The sequence below is a fragment of the Myripristis murdjan genome, chromosome 5 (genome assembly GCF_902150065.1).
Source record: "Myripristis murdjan chromosome 5, fMyrMur1.1, whole genome shotgun sequence".
In the NCBI taxonomy this organism is placed as follows: domain Eukaryota; kingdom Metazoa; phylum Chordata; class Actinopteri; order Holocentriformes; family Holocentridae; genus Myripristis; species Myripristis murdjan.
Window position 1 is genome coordinate 18855410 of NC_043984.1, and position 21367 is coordinate 18876776.

The 21367-nt window shown below is 41.1% G+C and overlaps 1 protein-coding gene across 2 annotated transcripts in view; it reads left to right on the forward strand.

Moving 5' to 3' along the window:
• Positions 1 to 3476: 3476 nt before the first annotated feature.
• Positions 3477 to 21367, forward strand: part of srgap3 (SLIT-ROBO Rho GTPase activating protein 3) — a 68405-nt gene continuing 50514 nt past the window's right edge. For both annotated transcript variants that reach the window (XM_030052031.1, XM_030052032.1), the window contains exons 1-2: positions 3477 to 3856; positions 20801 to 20996. In XM_030052031.1, coding sequence (XP_029907891.1) covers positions 3793 to 3856; positions 20801 to 20996 — 260 coding nt within the window. In that variant the 5' untranslated portion in view covers positions 3477 to 3792. The remainder of the gene's footprint in view (positions 3857 to 20800; positions 20997 to 21367) is intronic.

Below are 21367 nucleotides of genomic sequence, written 5' to 3' on the forward strand. Positions count from 1 at the left end.
CACCTTCGTTTAGTACCTTGGTTTAAAGGTCACTTTGGATGTTCTGACTCATTAATACGTTTTTTCTCACATAATCATTTAAATTCTTACTTAATTTTTAAGATAAAAAAAATCTTTAATTTTTTAGGATTCATCAAATTCAGTCACTTCATCTGTCAGTACACATTTTCATATCCGTATCTTTGCGTGATGGACAGTGCATGTGCATAATCCTGAGCATCGCTAAATTCAAAACTTAAAATAACAAGTTTTGATCTACCACTTCAGATCCCTCTAGGTCAATTTGAAAGAATTCACTATAATTGGAAAAAGCATTCCAGAAATAGTCTCCATATGTTCCGCTTATTTTTGTACCATAAAAATACTGTCAGTATGCACTTAAGAGATTAAAATAAGAGACCTTGAGCTGCCAAATGCTATATTTGTCAACTCTTTTTTTTATTATACATAATTATATATTCAGGCACGATGGCCCAGACTGGATCCCCAGCTGGAAGTCTTTCACTTGTTGGGTATAGAGACTACAGCAGCTCCCACTCTTGTTCTTTAGAAAGGAATGGTAAAGAGAGCTCACAATGAATCTTTGTGCCTTAAAAACAGTGAAGTCATAGTTTCCCAGGCTTCACCCTGAGATGCCTGATGAGAGAGTTTAGGCGAGAGGGGGGAGGAGGGGCGTGCAAGGGAAGGCTGGTTCTGCTGACTTGTTTGTGGTAAACAAAAACAAAAACAAAAACAAAAACAAAAAAAAAAAAAAGGAGAATCCATCCTGATGTCTCTCTGGCTCTCTAATGGGCCTCTCCAGCCTGCCTCTCAGCACTATCCTGGCACAGCTGCTCTGTCACAGATGTGCTGCTGTGATGCATAAAACCCGACCAAACAACTGGCTAAAGACTCTCCACAGGGGCTGCGAAGGTGCAACACACAGTCTACAAGTAACACAGGAAGACTCTCTTCCTTTCACACACACTCACACGTGCACATGTTCTACCAGAAGCCCTTTAAAATTCCTCAGGGGCTTTTATTCCTGTGAAGAGAGCTGTGTATGCTGTGTTCATCAGCCAGAAAATGTCTTTAGACAGCACAGGGCCAGAGAAGGATTCAAACCAGCGTTTTGAAGTCATTATTCCTGGGAAAGCATCAAGGGCATGTCAGATTCGTCCTCGAGAATAGATAGTTTGAGATTTAGAGAGAGACACTGTTTCTTTCTCCCTCCCTCTCTCTCTCTCTCTCTCTCTCTCTCTCTCTCTCTCTCTTTCTCTGCTGTCCCTGCAAAACAATTAGATTCTCCAGAGTGACTGGTTAATCTTTCCCACCTCATTTATGCACTGCCATGTCCTCAAATTGCAGTACCTTGCTTTGTACTTTGTGTTACAGCCCACAGGCTAACATAAGGCTCCAGCTTAATGAGACTTACACTGACGTGGCTTTGGGTCGCACAGAAGTTGTTTTGTTAACTGAAACCTACTGAATGATTTGCATAGTGAAAGTTTTGCTCTCAACATGTACAATAAAGAGTTATGTTGAATAAATAGAATGATGTACATTAGTGAGGGAAAACCCATGGCACAATTGGTAAAACATATGGATCAATAAAAATAGTCCTTTAAAAAACCCTGTGAAAAACTTTTATAAACAAGTTATTCAAATGTTGAGGAATGCAGATCTAAATTTAGTCAAAATATTTCCCCCTACCTGTTGCCACATGAACTAAAAATATGAATCTAAGCGTATCTCATATAAATGGAAATGAAATGCGGAGCACTTCTGGAGCATGTCAGTTTTACAGCTCGCAGGTTTGTGCCACCTCATTGTGAGTCAACAGCCTGCTCTCTTCTGAACCGCGAACAGGCAGGGTGACAGACAACAAACCAGGTCCCATCGTCTTTAAAAAACAAAACAAAACACTATAACACCCTGTTGACAGTGTCTGTCAGGGAACACACGCAGTCCCACTTACCACACAGCTTTGGGAACGTGCTTTTCTTCCTGTTTTCCAAATACAAATATTCCTGAAACCTGTGACACCCGTCTCACAAGTCCAATGGAGAGGTGTGCAAATGTGACCCATTTTGACATGGCTGCAAAAGATGATTCATGCTCCTGTGAAGTTTTGGAAAAAACAATATTTGCACAATACAGTTTGATTGTAAATTTAACTGACTTTGTACAATCGACCAAATTTGAGATTATGATTTTATTCATTTGGTGGTAGAACATAACAGCATTGCATTATCCCTAAACTCCATGTTTATCCTTGGTTCTTCTCCACCATATTTCACATATGTGGGATGAGGTGTTGGTCTTCCTCTCACTGAGACAGATCCTAAGTGTTTTTTTCTTCCTTTTCTATATTATAGTGGTATGCAAATAAACAATGCCTAAAGCAGAAACAGAACACAAGCACACATGCAGAAATCTCATGCACCTGCTCAAGTGGACATTATGTACCTTTTGCAAGGAAATGCAGAATCACAAGGTCACCCGCCCTCCGTTTTTTTTTTTTTTTTTTTTTTAAGATAATTAATCTTAATCTTAATCTTGACTGTCTGTACATGCAAGTGTAGCCCCCCCCCCCCCCCCCCCCCCCCCCACACACACACACCCCCCACACCCCCCGCCCTTTCAGCCACCACCTTCCACTACCCACCACAGCACCGCTCTCCAGATACATGCCTAAACAATTAACCTGTCTTTACCAAGTCTCTGCACTGGGTGTGTGACAGACTAAGAGCAGGATGGCAGAAATTCTCCAGCTCCTTCACACACACACACACACACACACACACACACACACACACACACACACACACTGTTGATATGCAGCACATCTCTTAAGCAGTAGTCATGGTGAAGGCAATGTATAGAGGAAGGTGTGAGGAAGGTGTGAGGTTCCCATGGCAATAAAAACTGAGGAGAGGAGCAGTTCCATCATCATCATCACCATCATCATCATCATGAGGTGTATTAACTCTGAGGCTTGCATTCAAAAGCAGCACAGGTGAAGATATTTAGGGTATGGAGTGTGTGCGTGTGTAAAGGTGTGTGTGTGTGTGTGTGTTTTGACTGTCAAATGCATGTGTGTGTGTGTGTGTGTGTGTGTGTGTGTGTGTGTGTCCAATGTGTAAGGGCGGGGGATGGGGGAGGGGGTTGACGGGGTTTGACAATAGGAGGAGACTCACGTGACGTTCGTTTAAATTCCTGTTTCCCTGCAGCGCTATTTTTCAGAGTACAAATGGTGCTTGCCTGCCTCGGACGCAGCCCTGCTCATTTTTTGGCCACATAAGGCAAATAAAAAAGGGGCTTGACTCGCTGGAATGGCTAAAACCGTGAGGCGTCATTGTCCGCTCTTCATCATGTTACTGTTCTGAGGTTTTCTTCTGTCTGCCTTTTTTCTTCTCTCTCTCTCTCTCTCTCTCTCTCTCTCTCTCTCTCTCTCTCTCTCTCTCTCTCTCTCTCTCTCTCTCTCTCTCCCTCGCTGAGGCGTGTGAGTTTGGTGGTGCCAGGAGGACCCTGATCCTCTGCCAGAGAAAAGCCCAGGCGCAAAGAAAAGAGGGGAGGAATGCAAAATCGGAGCTGCTCTGTGTAGATTTCGACGAAACTGTTGCACTGCAGGAATACAACAGCTATCGGGAGATTTCTCTCTCTCTCTCTGTGTGTGTCTCTCTCTCTTCAATGCACGGACACTGGAGGGGAAAGAAAAACTGAGGGAAACGTTGCAACTCGAGGATCATCTCACCGAAGACCCGATAGTGTCTCCGACTTGCAGGGTGTCACCCTAAAAGCCAAGGAACAATGTCATCCACTAAATTCAAGAAGGATAAAGAGATCATTGCCGATTATGAGACCCAAGTCAAAGGTGGGGTGAGAGTGTTATTTGTGATGTGCGCTGTCTGTGCATTGTCTCTGCAGAGTCTATACCTCTCTCTCTCTCTCTCTCTCTCTCTCTCTCTCTCTCTCTCTCTCTCTCTCTCTCTCTCTCTCTCTCTCTCTCTCTCTCTCCCTCCCTGTTTGTGTGTGTGTGTGTCTCTGGATCAGTTTGTTAGTGCAGTCCATGGCTGTTACAGTGTTACACATGCAGCACTCACGCAAGACTTTACCTTCAAATGGCAGGTAAAAAGCCTGACATCCAATCCCAGTGACAAGACCAGGGTGCAGGATGCCAGCCTCACTTTTGTTTTCCTTTGTTTTCCTGTCATTTATGTCACAATAAGACAGGATTTTGTGTGCCTGGGTGGTGATTTTTCATTTGGATGGGTTTGGATTCCACGCTCGGTTGCAGGGTATAATGATTTCTGCGCTGAAATCCTTAACAGTGCAGGCTGAAGGACTACAGCTGCTTTATTGCGACTCATTCTTTCACATTCTGGGCCATGCATATTGCTTGCTGTGTCAATGAATGTGGTTATTGATGTTCAGCAAACCCGTGTGATCAGTTTAGACTGATGCTGCATGTTTCACTGATCCATTATTTTCCCAATCAAAGGAAATTCGCTACAAATTGACTGGAATTGGTCAATTGAACATGCCTTCCCTCTGGCTTATGATAACAGGGTGCCAGCAGCTTCAATCCACAGGCCTGATCACACATGGCTCACATTTGGCCTTTCATTCACCCTCAGTGATTCCTTTGACTGTGTGTTTTCTCTCGCTGCTCTCACCTGACACAGTGTATAAAGCTGTCCTTGACCTATTGTTATCATTCATTCCCTTTCCATCCCTCCACACACCACAGCATTTTAGTTATGCATGTAGGCAGGTACTTTCTTACTAGGTAGAAGATTTTTTATTAAAATGATTCCATAATCACAACCATCCCTCGTCGAGACTGAGTTGGAGTTGGAGTGTAATTTTGACTTAGAAAAAAAGGTTTGTTACTGAATGGTGGAGCTGTTAATTCAGCATTTAGGCCTGTCAGTCATTACTTCATGTAGTTTGTCACTGTGAGGCACTTGGACCATATCAGCTGCCATTTCAGTCTAATGTTTACTATTTAATCCAGTTCTGTCCAAGTGTAGGATGAGCTGCAGAGCCAGTTGATTATAATAATAACTGTCAAATAAGATACTCTAAATACTTTAATCACAGATTAAAAACAATGCTGAATGGTTCTTGGGTGGCTTACTCTAAATAATGCAAACTGCTATTAAACGAAACAGTTTTATTTTGCTGTGTGGTGTAAAATCAGAGGGAATACACAACTTTAATCAAATGGAGGCAGCAATGTGAGCAGACATCTTGCTAAATGTTACTGGGGTTCATTTTCAAGCCTCTGGACCCATAACTACCACTCACACTTGCAGTGGCGGTACTAATGCAACACTTGAGGTGCTTTGGTTTATGATCCCTTGAGTCATGTAGTAGACCAGACCTCACATGCGCAAAGGAGTCAATGTGTGATGAGATACAGTTGGATTTACAGGATTTATCTACACTTAACCCCTTGAACTCTGATTTTTTCTGTAAATTTCCCCTAGTAGCCTCAAAATCAGATTTTTTCCCCCCCATATTGTATGACAGTGTGGCATATACAGTAGATATTCTACATCTTCTGGTTGCAGTGCTTCACTGAAGCTTCATCACACTTACACTGTTCAACCTTGTCAAACTCAAATGCTATCAATTTAAGGGTGGAGCATTATGTCAAATATAGAATATTTGCATGTCTTGTGCATAATCTTGCACACATTTCCCCGCAATTCAGCAGGATGTATTTGATTTGCACAAAACTCGGCCATACAGCATGCAATATAGTTGAACCCACCGACAGAGCTGAAGAGATTTTAAACAATATTCCTGTTTGTATGCACAATATATGAACTGTTCATCTGATAAATAGTCTAGTGGTTATTACCGACTGGCCTTAGTTGTCTTGACTTTGACTATCTATACAGCCGTCTGTAAGTGATCCACTGTATCAGCCCAGTTTTGTCCAGTAGCACGTGCTGGTCATTGAGGGAATGACATGACATGTTAACATCTCTTATTTTTAGCACATCATTGCACAGCTTATCCTGCATCTCTCCACTGCTGTGCCACTTTACTACTGGGCCTTTTTGTTAATTTAGGCATCAATTATTCAGCTTAGATCTCTGGCTGTCATGGGAGCAATGATCTTGTTTCACAGTGCCAGGGTTTTTCACAAGATAGGACCTTGGATGGTGTGTGAGCAGGGAGGATGCTAATTTATGGAGAATTGGCCTTGTTTCTCATTCTCAGCTGCTTGCAGACACAGACACAGAGGGCTCTGCTCCTGACACCCAGAGCCCTTTCAACAATGGCAATGTCATGAGTTGAGCCCCGACTGTGATCTAACCATAATGAGATTCACATTGGAAATTGCATCTGTCGTATTGTGAGTTACTGCGTTTCTGGGTAATGTGCGTATGGCAGTGGGGTGTAAATCATCGATGTTGTCCTCACTGATTGTGCCATTACCAGTTTGCATGGTTGCATTATTATTTATGAAGGCTAATAGATTGGTTACAGAAAGTCATCATCACTCCGTTTCGATGGTGTTTGGGTTACACCATAACAGAAATGCTTTCAGGTAGGGCTGAACGCTATGGTTAAAAAAAAAAAATCATATTGCAGTTATTCTAACAGTTACTGCAATTGCGATAAGGTTCTCATTTTTTAGTGGAATGATAATTTTTACATCATAAATTTAATTTTCACTGAGGAGAAAAAAATGAAATTGTGATGTTTGCTAGGGTCTTTATTAAACAAAAATTCTTTCATATGTCTGGAGAATATGATTTATATCCCATGGTATCTCTGTAGCCCCACAGTGCTGCATTTATAATGGTATACTGTCACATTTTACCTTTATCATAAGTAGCAGCTCTTGTGATTTGGATATTGCACTTAACTTTATTGCCATTTTGATCATATTTCGAGTGACTGTTCAACTCTGCTTTCAGGCCAGTGCTGTCACCAAAGCTGAAGAATGCATCTCTTTAAATGGGGTGCCTTCTATATGAGAATGATAAAATTGTTCCAAAATACCTGAAGTTCTCTCAGTTTGCTGTATTTCATTTGTCAGTCTTCAGCGTAACAAGCTGCTACTCTGAAATCTGAACCTTCCACCACTGATAAATTCTTGACGACCCATGAGGCTAGCTGCCAAGCCGAGGTCTCTGAAGGACCCTGGGAGATGGTGTTCACTTCATTCAAGCTGTTCAGCTGGCAGAGTTTAGCATTTGCATATCAATAGAAAGGGTTCATACACTGAATAGAGGAAGACTGAGCACAGTTAGTCCCAGGGTCCTTCATAGAGGACCACCGTGTGTTTGGTTGCACTGGAGCTCTGCTTCCTCCTTTTTGCCAGTTTCATGCAGTTTATGCACCTTGTGAAGTGTTTGTCTCATTCCCAGCCATTAGCAGCTGTGTGACATTTACACTCTAGGTTCAGAAACTAAAATTTAGCTTGTTTTTACATACTGTGGTAGGAAAGGGAAGAATTGCAGCTTCACCCCTTGCAAGATACAAATCTGGATGCCTGTGTCACAAATAAACTAGCTGGCTGGCTTGGTGCAATTATACAACATAGAAAAGGAGGGAAAGGGAAACAGAGACACAGAGGTAGTGATGGTAATTGTATGCAGCAAAGCTTGTGAACCAAACTTCAACCCCTTAAATGTCTTAAGACCGACACTCTGGACTACCAGGATGCTCCTGATGGTGCAGCTGTCTTAAAACAGCCTATTTACATCCCATTGATCTGCTGTTTATCTGGTGCTACTCCTTTTTGCTGATCCAGTGTGCTGTACTTTGACTGGAGGGACAGCAGGTTGCCTGTTCTGTTGGCTGCCTTCCCTGGCTCCAAGACTGCCATGTACCTGATTCATTGTACAGGGAGTGCAGCACAATTTTGCCCCAATCTGTTTGTTGTATTCTGGCATAATGGGCAAACGTTATTCCCCCCCATAGTGTTTTGCAAAATAAATTTACACTTAGTGTAGTCCTAACTTTTTGATTGTGTTTGTTCAAAGCCTCATATGTGTCTGTTCTCTTGGGTGTTCAGGAAGATGAATGCAGGAAACTGGTCAGGGAAAGGTTTGACATTCAAGCAGTAAAACCACCTCTACATACAGTGATTACTGCATGTGTTGAACTTACTTGATTGACAATGCAAACACACCTGAACACCAGTGCTAGTTAAAGATGACCAACAAGAGTTTTCCATGTAATAAACATGGATTTGTTTCCATTGATAATTTCACTTGCACAGACATAATTTATGTCGTTAGACCCCAGTAACTATGCTGATTTATGACCTTTAACAACTACTCATAATGGAAGGTACCACCCCCTTATTTAATGAACACCCCAAGGTGCAGGTATTTCAGGTAACCAAACCTGAAATACACTTTTCTCCATTGAAACTTTATTTTCTCCACCTTTACTCTTCAGACTAACTGACAGAGGACAGGCTTGTAGTGTAATTTGTTCAGTTATTGCAGCTGTGCTGGTAGGAAACTGTCATACTGGAAACCAAGGAGAGGAAGAGGTGTGACACATTACCTGCAATGGGAGGTGAAGTGTTGACTCACCAGCTGAGTACTCTCCAGATGTCACCTACATGTACATTATTGTTCACCCATGCTAGTCATTCTACACACTCACTTGTGGTGCTGTTGGAGAGGAATCACAATTTTTACACCCATGGGTTCATGTTTTTACTGCTGGAGAGAGAGGGCAGTCCCTGCAGGTTCCTCACTGCCAGACCAAGAGCAAACAAACTGAACCACCTCAGCAGACATAATGAAAACCTGAGAATAATTAGATTAACTTCTCATATATGTATAGAATGTGCATGCCACTTGACGGGAGTCTGCAGGATATTGGAAGCTTTAGCCTGTTAGTTTCACAACATTGAATGTAAAGTCAAGCTTGATTCACTTAGGAAGAGGGAGGCTGAAGTGTAGTTGCACTTGATCAAACACAACTTAACATGTTAAAAAATATTGTCAAATTGTCTAAAATGTCATTCTTTTAAGCTTTACAGTTTCAGCTGACAGCCTGTAGTCCAGTTGACATCTGATCTTGAAAATATTTTGTGTTTGCTATTTGTTTTATGCGTTACGAAGTTCATTCTAATGACCCTCAACGTGCTGGCTGTTTGGTTCAATAATGATGAGAATAAAGGGAGACTAGGTGTGACTAGGTGTGTTTTTGCTCCGGGCTACAGACAGCTGCTCTGCTGAGGGAGATTGATGCAGAAAACTATTCATGGAAGTGTTTGATATTAAAGCAACCAGACTATCAGTCTGTGATTGCTTTATGCACTGAAATGCCTATACTCTGGGCTTTGGTGCAGTGATGTCAAATAAATCACTTGTATTGAATGTGCATCAGTTGTATCTGCTGTTCCATTGATAATGGTGATGCATCTCAACATCTAAGCTAGTTCAGAGGCTGTGTGCGATCGTATGATAGTGTGAGTTGGTTGGTTACCTATTGCTACTGTGCTGGAGAACACGAAGCTGGCAGTCTGGAAACTAATGTCAGATGAAAAGAGATGTTACAGGATGTGAGGAAACAGTTGCACTGACTCCTCCACTGAGTCCTCCTGCTGCCAACTTTTTGGCCAAAGGTGCTGTGCAATGAGAGGATATTTGCAAAGAAAGGTACTTGCAAGTTATTAGGTGATTAAGTGATCTTGGAAAGTGGATTGTTTATTGTGTGGTGCCATACATTTGTCTAACTTCAGTTTTATTGATGCTTCACTGAAGCAGAAATGTGAGAGAAAGGAGGATTTTGACAAAATATTTATTTCATTTAGCATGATCTGAAGTAAGGTGGTGATACTGTCACACACCAGCCACCACTTACCCCATTATACCTCTTTCAGTGCTCACTCGGCATCTCTGTATTTGTGCCATAAACTGAATTGTAAAATTATCCATCAGTGATAATCAAAATAACAGCCACGTCTGAGAGAAACAACAGAGTTCCACCTGGGAGCTGTAACCCAACCTTTAGAAAAATCCATGTCAGTATCATACTGAACTAATATCATGCTCTCTGTCACCATAAATGCCAAACATAAAATAGAGCCTCGCTTCAGTGTTCCCTGAACTTTGGTAACCCTAGTCTCTATAGACTCAGTATGTATGCAGCTGCTGCTTGATAAATTGAGAGTTTGTTCTACCCATTTCACAAGGATTCAAGAGATAATCAGGCCTTCATGAAATGAGTGATCTGCCAGGCGTAGATTTCCATTTAACACAATCACAGAATAGTTCTGTGGCGTGTGTGTTGGCACTGATGAAGTAGACAATGGTCGATTTAAATGGAAAAAACAATTTCATTTTCTTGGTTATTTACTGTCATCCAGTGAATGATCTCATTACTTATTGCATTCATTTTTCAATGCTGAATGAAATTTAATCTACACTGTCTGAAGAGTGCCGTTTGAGACACTGCGATTGTATTTCACAACAAGTGAGAACTGCACAAGTGCTAAGAGCTGGTGTTTGCAGGGTGATTTACACCTTGTCACAGGTATGTTGACACACTTACAATTCATGTAAAATATGGTTCGGCTTATCAGAAATAAGCTTCAGTTTAGAAGAGTTTGTAAATCTTTTTTGGTGCACAAACGTCATAAAATCCTTTTTTTTCCTTCATTAAAAATCAGTTGGACTTTATAATAACTGGTGGTGGCCTCTTTTGGAAATATGCACGGTAATTGCCTAGATGAATCACAAAGATATGATTTGGCTTGAGAGATACCTAGAGGTATTGTGGTGGTTGAGTGGACAAATTCACTCTGCTGGGAAACAGTTTATAGACTGAACTTGGACGGGTTTGACTCTAAATCAGGCTGTGCAGTTACATTGCTTTCCTCGCTCTTGCTTTTGTCTTTTATCTGCCATCGCCATATTATATGAAAACCAGACCACAAACTCTCCTGTACAAACAAAACCTCAATGAATTAGATATCTGGGAATTTGAATATTGAATATTTTCTCCCATGTAGCATTGAAGGCTCAAACAAATGACATGGAAAAATTCAAAGAACTCAGTTCCCATATGGTGAGGGTGTGCACACTAAGACTAAGAATTTATGGGTTCGGTTCCCGGCCAATATTTAACCTGGCACTTTAAGTAGGTTAAGAGTGTCACCATATTGTGTGGTGTGTCGCCAATTTTATGCACTTTTAATGCACTCACATTTTTTTGAGTGAGTGCAAAATGCTGTCCTTAGCAAGATTTCACTGAGTGCATCAGGATTTAGCAACTTCCCGTTTTTACTGGACACTCGTCTAATCTAGCCATGTAAGAGCCGTAATCATTTGTGTTATTGACAGTTCAGCTGCCCCCATTATTTCAGAACATTTTTTTTAAACACTATCCCAAATATCTAAAACAAAAAGAAAGACAGAAGGAAAGACAAGAAGCCAAGCAAACTTTTCTGTTGCAGAATTGAGCAAGCAGCCCCAGCTGGACAGTTTAAGGAAATTATGCCATCATTTGGCCTTTGGCCTTATTACCCAATAGGTTTCCATGGGAGATACAGCATGGCTCAATGATAACATAAACATATAAAGATTTCTGAAACAACTTCCTTCAGAGAGACAGTAACCTTAGAAACAGAAAACAATTGTGCAAAACTAATTTCACAACTAGAGTTTGAGAAAAATTGCCATTAGGAAGTCATTAGTACTGGTAGTCCTAGTTGGAAGTTCTTATAGGCTTGAGATGTGCTGGAATAACTTTATTATATAGCAATGAAGCATATGTCCCACTTAAGACTTTGAAAGATAATTAAAAAGTGTATCTATTTGTAAGACACAATCCCTTGTATCCATCCCTCAAGGTAGGAATAGAGTCATGTTACACGGTCTCATTAGTTATTTGTGGTACACAGGCTGTGTCACTTTGTTATATATGTGTGTTACTGCATTGTTTAATTGCAGTGGGACTACACAGGGACACAATACGGTGTCCCTTGAATGGGTACAAAAATAACTGAAGTGAATGAAAATTAGAAATATCATTGGCCCGATCCTTCATGGGCTGTGATTCACTAAGGGTTAGCCTCCCACAGGCGGCATCTCTCTTCAGCTTTTATAAGAGCTAAATGTTGTAGAGGGAGAACTATTTAAAAATTCACAGTGTATATGTAAATATCTTTTGGGGGTATTCTAGTTCGATTTGGTGGAACATATTGCACTTTGTGCTGATAAATGTCATATTCAGGAAATTGTTTTTTTATTGCTTTGGTCAGATGCTGCCATACCCTGATTATGTTTGGAGCCTCATGGCCTAAACCTACACATGCCATCTCACTCCACTGTGCCACCTATCCACATCCTGCAGTCTCCACCTCTTCTCCAATAAGCTGCTCCCTAGGGACTGGTGCACGCCCGTGTTGCCATGGTGACACCTCTCATCCTGTTCTCTGTGGTCCTGCAGAGCTGGAGCCTGGATACAGCCGTGATGGACAGCTAGTTTCTGAAAGGGCGTGTTTCCGGTTGTGGCTAGCGCCTGGGTTTCCCTGAAGCATCAGACTCATGTAACGCGCTGACTCGATCATGATACAGGGACCAGAGAGAAAATCAATTTTTTCGAGAGATGAGAAAGTCTGAAACAATTTTCCTCTCCTCGTCTCCTTACTGTGAACTGGAGCTTTTTTCAAGTCTTTCTCCACGTCCATGTCCACGTCCTTGACATGTTTTGGCCAACTGTTAATTTTGTTTATTTTAATCATCCTTTGAATTAAATCTGGACGATATGGGTAAAAACAAGCATCACAATATCTTTGGCAGAATATCTTAATATCGATATTGTGACACTGTTGAAGGAATGACTATTGATGCTTTTAGACATTTATTTGCACACAAGAGATTTTTAGTAAACAATCATTAGCAACGTGCATATTTTGATCAAGCAGACAAATAATAGCAGCAATAACAGCTACATCAGTCTAATAACGGCCTCCCCTTACACTAATGCAACCTTTAAAATAAGGAAACGACAACACTTGTAATAATACTGCTATGTCTGAAACCCCAGACGATACCTAGTGTCATATCATATCAATATAATATCAATATATCGTCCGCCTCTAATCTGAATGCTACCATCTAAGCCATGAGGTTCCAGGTTTATTAGTTTGGGAAGATAGTTTCCGATAGTAAGTGATAGCAGCCCAGATGGCTCTCATAGTGAGTGAGAAGATAAAAAGATAGAAAGCCACAAGCCAACAGAAACAACACAGCTGATCTCACTGCATGAGATCGGCTCATTTGATAAACCTTTTATGGGATGGATTGGCTATAGTTTGACAGAAGATCTTTGACAGAAGATCCAGTGGAAACTGATAAACAAACATAATTATAAGGAAGGATTGAGAGAGCGGGATGAAGAGGCGACTTAACAGATGACAGCCTGCTTTAGGATGCACCATTACCCTGAGTCAACCATTGATTAGTCTCAGGTACTGGTGTCTTATCTTTTAGTACATGTGCCATGGAGTGCCGCAGCTGTGTGGGCTAATGAGGGAACAGGAAGACAGAGAAGAGCCCGAGCTGAAGGGACTGACAATACATCAGGAGCATGCCCCTGTGATTGCAAAATTACTTTAATCATTAGGGGATTAAAAACGGAACAGAGTAGCGGGGGATTAGTTCAATGACTGTAACTTGTATTATGAGAATCAGTGTGAGGGACAGAGATAGAGTGAATTAAGGCCTGGATAAGAGTTTGTCAGTGTCTCTGCTTTTCATGTGTGTTTGGCTCTGCAGTGGAGTGGAGTCCAGATACTGCAGAGCTGAGTTGGGGATTAGGTGAGTGAATTTGGCTGGAAGGCGCTTTTGTCTGGTGTGTGTGTGTATATGTGTTTGTGCTTGTGTGTGTTTCTTGATGGATGGTGATGTGAATGCCCGCAGACATAATTTTCAAAGAGTTTAATGCCTGAGTCTGTTTATAATGAATATAATAATAAATCCACATCTCACAAAGCAGAAACATCTTGCGCTTTCCTCTTCACCTGCCAAGAACTCACTGCACCCACACCTCTTGTCAAAACGCATGACATGGACTGTATCTTCTGATCTATAAATGTGCACCAAACATGACTTGATTTAACTCTATCACATGATCTGTGGAGGGGATGCACCTGCCATCAAACCCCCTGTCTGGGGGTTGAACCATCTTTAGTGCTGCTCCTGAGCACAGCCACCCCTTCTCTCTCCATTCAGCTGCCGTCAGGATGCTCTGCAGAAAATATCACGCTTTCACTCCACTCCTTAATACAAATTTACACACATGCACACACACATGTACAGGAACTTCAAATAGTACTGCCACCTATGTACACAATGTGTTGAGATTTCCCACTTTCATTCTGTGAAGTCAAGATAGTCAGTTGTTTTTTGTTCTCCTCATCCACCACCAATGCCATGGGAGAGTTTTCTTTAAATTAATTTCTCTTTAATTGCATCAGAGATTTCGTGCGGCCTTCCTAAACAGCAGACTTGCATTAAAATGTTGCCCATACGAATCCCCTCTAGTCTCCTGGACTGACCTCAGTAGGAGGTGTTGGTATGTTTACAAGATCATGACTGACATCTTAGACCATAAAATACATCCATATTCTCCAAAGAAATACATACATACTTGCAGAAATGGCAGAATGCTTTTAATGTAAATTCACTTTACCTTTGATGTATTTGGGGATTTGTTAACAATTCTGACTCACTGAGCTGCTTTTTCTAATTATTTTTGTTGCCTGAAGGAGATCATAGAGAAACATTGCGGATAGTGAATTATGTCCTATGTTAATAGTGTTGACTTTACCCAGCATGAACTGTGGTTAGACCTCACTTGATGTTTTTTTATCCCTTCAGCAGTCACCATCATGCGCTGTAACAGAGCTCCTATTGCAGGATTTTACCTCTAAGGGTGGAGGTTCAACAATCTCCCACTTCCTAGTATTGTTTTCAGAGGCTTCCCTGCTCTTTTGAGTGGCAAGTGATCACTGGGTTTGCAATTCCTGTCTTAAATCATCCAGGAGAAACAATCCTGTGGAGCAGGTGTGCAGTGGAAGGGGGCAGCGCCCAGATAATGATGATGTACCGTCTCAGGGTCAGGGTTGTAAAGTTGGTCATGAATATATTATCTGAGGGCTGTTAAATTGGCTTGGACCTGCATGACTGCCCATCAAGTCATTTGATTTGTCCTACTGGAACCACAGCAATGGAAGTATTCTTGACCTGTCACCATGTATATAAATTCAGCATGCATAGTGGATTAAATGATGTCTCCACTGTGGCCATGCACATAAACAGAGCAGCCAGATCTAAAAGTAATTTGTATTTTGGTGTGTTGTTGTGTTAAAATATAATTTACCGGTCTTGCATATAAACCTGTACACAGATACATGCACAGATGTATGAATGGATGCACACAACTGATTATTTTTTTGTCCCTCATCTACACACACTTGCAACCTCATCAGCAATTACAAATTACTATTATGAATAAATAAATGCATCTTAATGTATCTAGACTAAAACCCTTTTATCTACCAGAATTCAGCTCAAATACCTAAAGCTTGAGATTCCAGTAGATTTGATGAAGCTAGCCATAACGCTGCATCATCAGTGAGTGTAGTGTTCCAGAAAGCCACTCATTAAAAAAAGTTACTGGGCTAATGCAGTTATTTGGCATTGATTTTTGCTGATGCCAAGCCACATTTGCTCATCATTATTTGGGGCTTTAGCAAGAAGTATACTGGACTTAATTATAAGTCGGCTAAATATAAGAATTTTCTTACACATTTATTGTTGTTGCAAAATTTTGCCAGATAAATTTAAGGAGACTAATGTCCTGGAATAAGAAGGTTTGTCCCATTCATAACACTGGAATACAAGGAACAGGACTTCCACAAGCACAGATCTGTTTCGACCGTTCTGTCTCCACACTTTCTGGTCCTCTAAGGAGAGGCCGTTTTAAAGCTTTAAAAGCTATTTTTGGCACTCGAAAGGGATTTACCTGCTCATTTGTGTGGTTCCATTAGAGCACTGATGATGTGATGAGGAGTAGATGCGCCGATTTATCATACTTCCCATTCATGCTTTCTGCGGCAACCTTTTTGTGTTTGGGTACCCGCCCCCCCACAAAATGGAAGAAAAGCAGATGGCTCCATCTCTAAATAGAAACATGTAGAAGAGGCACACAGTATGTCTGCCACAGATAATTGCCGCATGCTTAATCACACACACAACATTAAAGGTTTAACTTGCCCACTACTAATTAGAGAAGTTGTATATTTTTGGTAGATTGCCCCTACAATCCCACCTGCACCGAGGGTGCTTATCCATAAACTCATGAACAATGTAATCACAAACACTGTTTGAAATGCTAATTTTCATTTCAAATTGAACACCCACTGCTTCAAATGAGCTCTTACTTTAATGCCTTGATTGCTTTGCTCTCAAACAATGGACCATGCTAATAGCTTAACAGTTAATACTGGATGTCATAAGTCCTTTTTCATTTTGTACACCATTCAGGTTCAGTCATTTTCTAGAACATTTCATATTGTTTGTTTGTTTGTTTTAAGCTCAATTTAGAAAATATTGTTTTTAACACACTCAGTGGCATGGCAGCTACACAATTACCAGACTGACAACTGTCTCGAGACTGTTTTTGAAAACATTTTGGAAAGAAAACCAGTGCAGCTAGGCCGAAATTAGGGGATCCAGCGTCAGCATAATTACAGGCGTACTGGTACAATAAACAAAAGACTTAAAATACCTTTGAAGATGTCTGAGTGACCACACAGGTTTGTTAAAATGCCGTTTTTGTCTTTGAAAAGCAAAGTTTTGAGGCAAATACCTTAGACAATCAGTATAAAGCTGCTAAGCTTGATGGGAAATGCAGTGATTTAATGCTGCAAATTTCATATAACTCAAAGCAAAAACACCTAAAAGGATAGACTTAACGCAAAGTAGTAAAGATATGACCAAGATATAGAAATTTGTAAATTACAACACGAGACTGAAAATGGAATCTATGGATTAAAACCAGGACTCTTGTAATACAGTGGTACTATGCAACTACACATCACTCTGCCCTGTCCACAGTCACTGTACCAATAACAGACAACATCAACAGTCAACAGACATACTTTTAAGGATTGATGTATGTAGAGTGTGATTTGATGGAGGTTCAACTGAGTAAGCACTCTTTTTGCAGCTGTACATCAGTACTGTGTTCTGGTAGTCTTCGGGCCCTATTTTAAACCCAGTGCAAAGCAGCGCCAAGCGCAATGCAAATGTCTTTGCTCCGAGGGAATGGGAGATGGTGCGCTAATTGGTTTATTGCATGTTATGCCCATAACACACCTATGATTAATTAAAAGTATAACACTTTTGAACCATGCGCCTGCCACAGCGTCTCTTTTTTTCTGCTGGTAAAATAGCAAAAGTGGACTTGGACACACCCTAGATGCACTTGCACCATGATCTTCAGACTGTGGGCTTAAATTGTTAAAATAGAACCCAGAGTTTTGTTTATGAACACAACAGTACACACGTTTTTATTGTGTAGTGTTCAGGACTTGTTTTTAGTGTTGTTGAAATAGACAGTCATCTGTAACTGGAGGCATAAATTCACAGCATTCCTCCTCGTCACAGATTGAAAAGAACCACCAAGGGCTCTGACACTTTAAATAAACCACAGCGAATGAGGGGCTCCACTCAAGGAACTGGGAATACTTAGGGAATAATTCTCCAATTGCTCATAGTTTCTCAGAGGGGAGGACACACTTCTGGCGCGCGTGACCTATTTTTCCAAACTCATCTGTCAAACGCAGCGCTGCAGCTGTTGGTTCAGAGTTCCCTTTTGTGGAAGGGTGTTTTAAAAAGTCCTCCCTGTCATTCATGCAAATCGGAGTCAGATTTTCCTTGGGCTTTTCTACTAGCTCCCCTATTTTGTCACTGGGTTTTTTTCTGTTTCAGAGAAAATAATACAGAACAAAAGAAAACAAATGAATGGAAAATAGGGAACATAGCTATCTGCCTGGGAAAGCAAGACATTCCTGAAAATTACGACCAATGTTTTGCTGTATATCTGCATGCCTCGTCCTAGTTATGAGACTTCTGGCTTTAGGACTCTTATAAAAACTAAGCTGAAGGCCTAGGAGCTGGGAGGCAGAGGGAGGCCCCTGGATAAAGGGAAGGGCTGGGACAATGGTTAACCACAGATTGAAGCATGTCGCTTGAGGCTGGGGCCAGGCGGCACAACATCACAGGGACAGAGAGGCTTCCCTGCACAACATCACCGCTTTGGTTCGAAGCACAAATGGCTAGGTTCCCCAGCAGTCAGAGCCTGTATATATCCCTGGGAAGGGTTTGGCTGACCGAATTACACCCTCAGCAGCATGGAAACATGGCCTATGTCATTGGTGTGGTTGTGCCATTCAGTTAACAGTCCATCTGTGTGGAGGAGCGTCACCACCATGGCCCAGATATGTGCAAAATCCAAGTCAAGTTACATGTAGCTTGCTTTTTTCTTACAAGGGTATTACAACATGTAATGACTCATCAGTGTGGTTTGAAGGCATGTTATTTATGTTTTGTTCATACAGAAACAGTGGACAAGCTTTGTGGAATATACTGTACCGTATGTGCCAGATTGGGTGTTGTTGCTCGAATTTCTCTTGCTCTCAAAATCAAAGAATTAAGCATTCTCATGAGAAATCAAAGAAGTGCCTCCCTCCATTTTTGTCGCCATGCAAACAATGCTTTGAAGCATTTATCAAGATCACATGAAAAGGCTGAATGCATCTGACTCTCTCAAAGCGAAGGGATGGAGCCAGCGTTATGTTTGGCTGCGTTACAATTCTGTATTTATGTTGTTTACGTCCACTGCCAACGTTGATGCAAAAACAACATTCAGCAAAATAATACTTTGATATGACAGTAAATTTGTCTTTTATATGACAGAAAATGTAATTGATTGTAATATGCAATGCTAATTAATTCAGTGGGCTTCTGTTTTTTAAGTAATGCCATACTGTATTCCTTCAATGTAAAGCAACTCTTTTCGTCAGGATATGTTTTTGTTGTAAAATAGGCCATTCTTTGTTCTTGGGTAGAAGCAGCATTGCTGCTAATGACAACACTACAAAGTGGAATCAGGTTTCTCTTGTGGGCTCCCACTGGCAGAGTAGGTCTGCAGTTAGCCCGCTAGTGTCAGGTTCCCCTTCAGGAGAAACATTATTCCACCAGTTGGTCCAAGTGGGGGAGCAAAGAACCTACTCATTAAAATCAGTTTGATTATATGCCTATGGTGTAGACAGTCAGGCATACACAGATTATCTTATTGGCTCAGCAAGGAGCCCCACTGCTCATCCTCACATCTCGGTGCTTATGTGATGCTGCTGATCAGAGGAAGTGACATGAAATGATTCAGTGTGTTGCCACTACAACAGTACACTTAGTACTTACTGTGATTTTAAACTATGGATTATAAATTGGTGATACAAGGTTATACATGATTATATATGCTGGCAGCTTGCATCATTGTGTTTAGGGATTTGTTATTTGTTTCCATGCCATTATCATCATTTAATGCTTTTCAGCAACATACCGACTACACTGGTGCTACCATAAGTGCTACCATATATTGTAGCAAATGTAATTGATACTTGACATGGCATGTTTGTTGTCTTTAAATTCTAAATTGGTGTAAAAGTGATATTTCTGTAATTTAAAGGTGATATTAATTGTGAGACATTACTGTGGCATGGTTACCGTAAATAAATGAAACTATCAATGAAAAGATTGGCAGCCTCACACTGCATTTTAACACACACACACACACACTCCTGTAACGTTTCTGTGTGTACCTATTCACACAAGGCATAACTGTGCCAGGTAAGGCCAGAGGGGCAGGTGCAAAAGATGTGTCCGAATATATGTAAAAAGTGTGAGTGTTTGGTGTGTTTTTGTTTGTTGTTGTTGCTGTGAACGTACACCCCTAAACTGAGCGGTCTGTCTGCAAATCCAAGTTGTGGTTTGATTGTGTGTCAACTGAGTCTGCTGTATTTGGTTCTCATGAAAACACAAAAACATCTCATCAGCCGTGTTTGACAAGGCAACCATATACCTCACATTCACACGGCTACCATGCCTGAACATTACCAAAAATCTTACATGGTCCTGAGTATTGCCGTTTCAGAATTTTCTGTAATATACTGGGATTTTCTGCTACTCACACACAGCTGTATGCCATTACATTTCTGGAACTGAGTGCCTGTGTGAAAAAGGCACAAAATGCTTTCTTTCAATGCCGATAAGAACAAAACTGAAAACCTGTGACTGAAGAAGCAAAGACCTTTTAAGCAACAGGAAGCAACAGAGTTTATATAAAATGTGGTCTTACTTTTGAGAAACACTGGCAATAACAATGCCACTGGCTATAGATAGAGCCTATTCTTGGTCTCATTTATTTATGGTAACAATACCACAATTAAATTTACAATGATATGTTGATGTTTAATAAAGACAGCAAGTCACAATTTTAACTGCCAATAAGTGACATTTGTTCAAAACATGACAAGAGCCTGGGGAAGAAATATAATAAAAAATAAATAAATAAACATGTCAAAATACTCCTTAGAGCAAACAAAAATACGGCACTTGTCATAATAATGTGATGCTTTAATATTATGATGACAGGTATGGTTGACTGATTTTTGCCCTGGATGTGTTTTGCACTGTTGTGACAGCCATGTAAACAGTTGACTCATTCCAGTTTTGTTTGGTGTTTTGATGGATAGAGATCCGTAACCAGCTGGTGGAGCAGTTCAAATGCTTGGAGCAGCAGTCCGAGTCCCGCATCCAGCTGCTGCAGGACCTGCAGGAGTTCTTCCGCCGCAAGGCAGAGATTCAGCTGGAGTATTCCCGCAGCTTAGAGAAACTGGCCGAGAGATTCTCCTCCAAGATCCGCAGCTCCAGAGAGCACCATCAGTTCAAGTGAGTTCCCCTCCCTGCCGAGTTCACCCAAATACACACATGCTCTCTGTTTTTGTTTGTACAATCGAACACATGGATCCACTCGCCCCTGTAGTTGCAACTGTTGCATGCACTCTGTATGCATATTCCTAATCCCAATCATGTTTCCCAATCTCTGTGTTTCTCATGCTGCTCCATCTATCTCACTGTGTCCTCAATCTGCTCAGAAATGACTCCAAGATGCATCTCTCTCTTGCTGTGGCTACACTGATTTTGGAGAGAGTTACCTTTGCCAGTGTAATTGGACAGTGGTTATATTTTAGTCCCATTGAGTTTGTCTGTTTGTTTACTTGTTTGCTTGTGAGCTGGATGTCTCTTAAAGTTCTGGATGA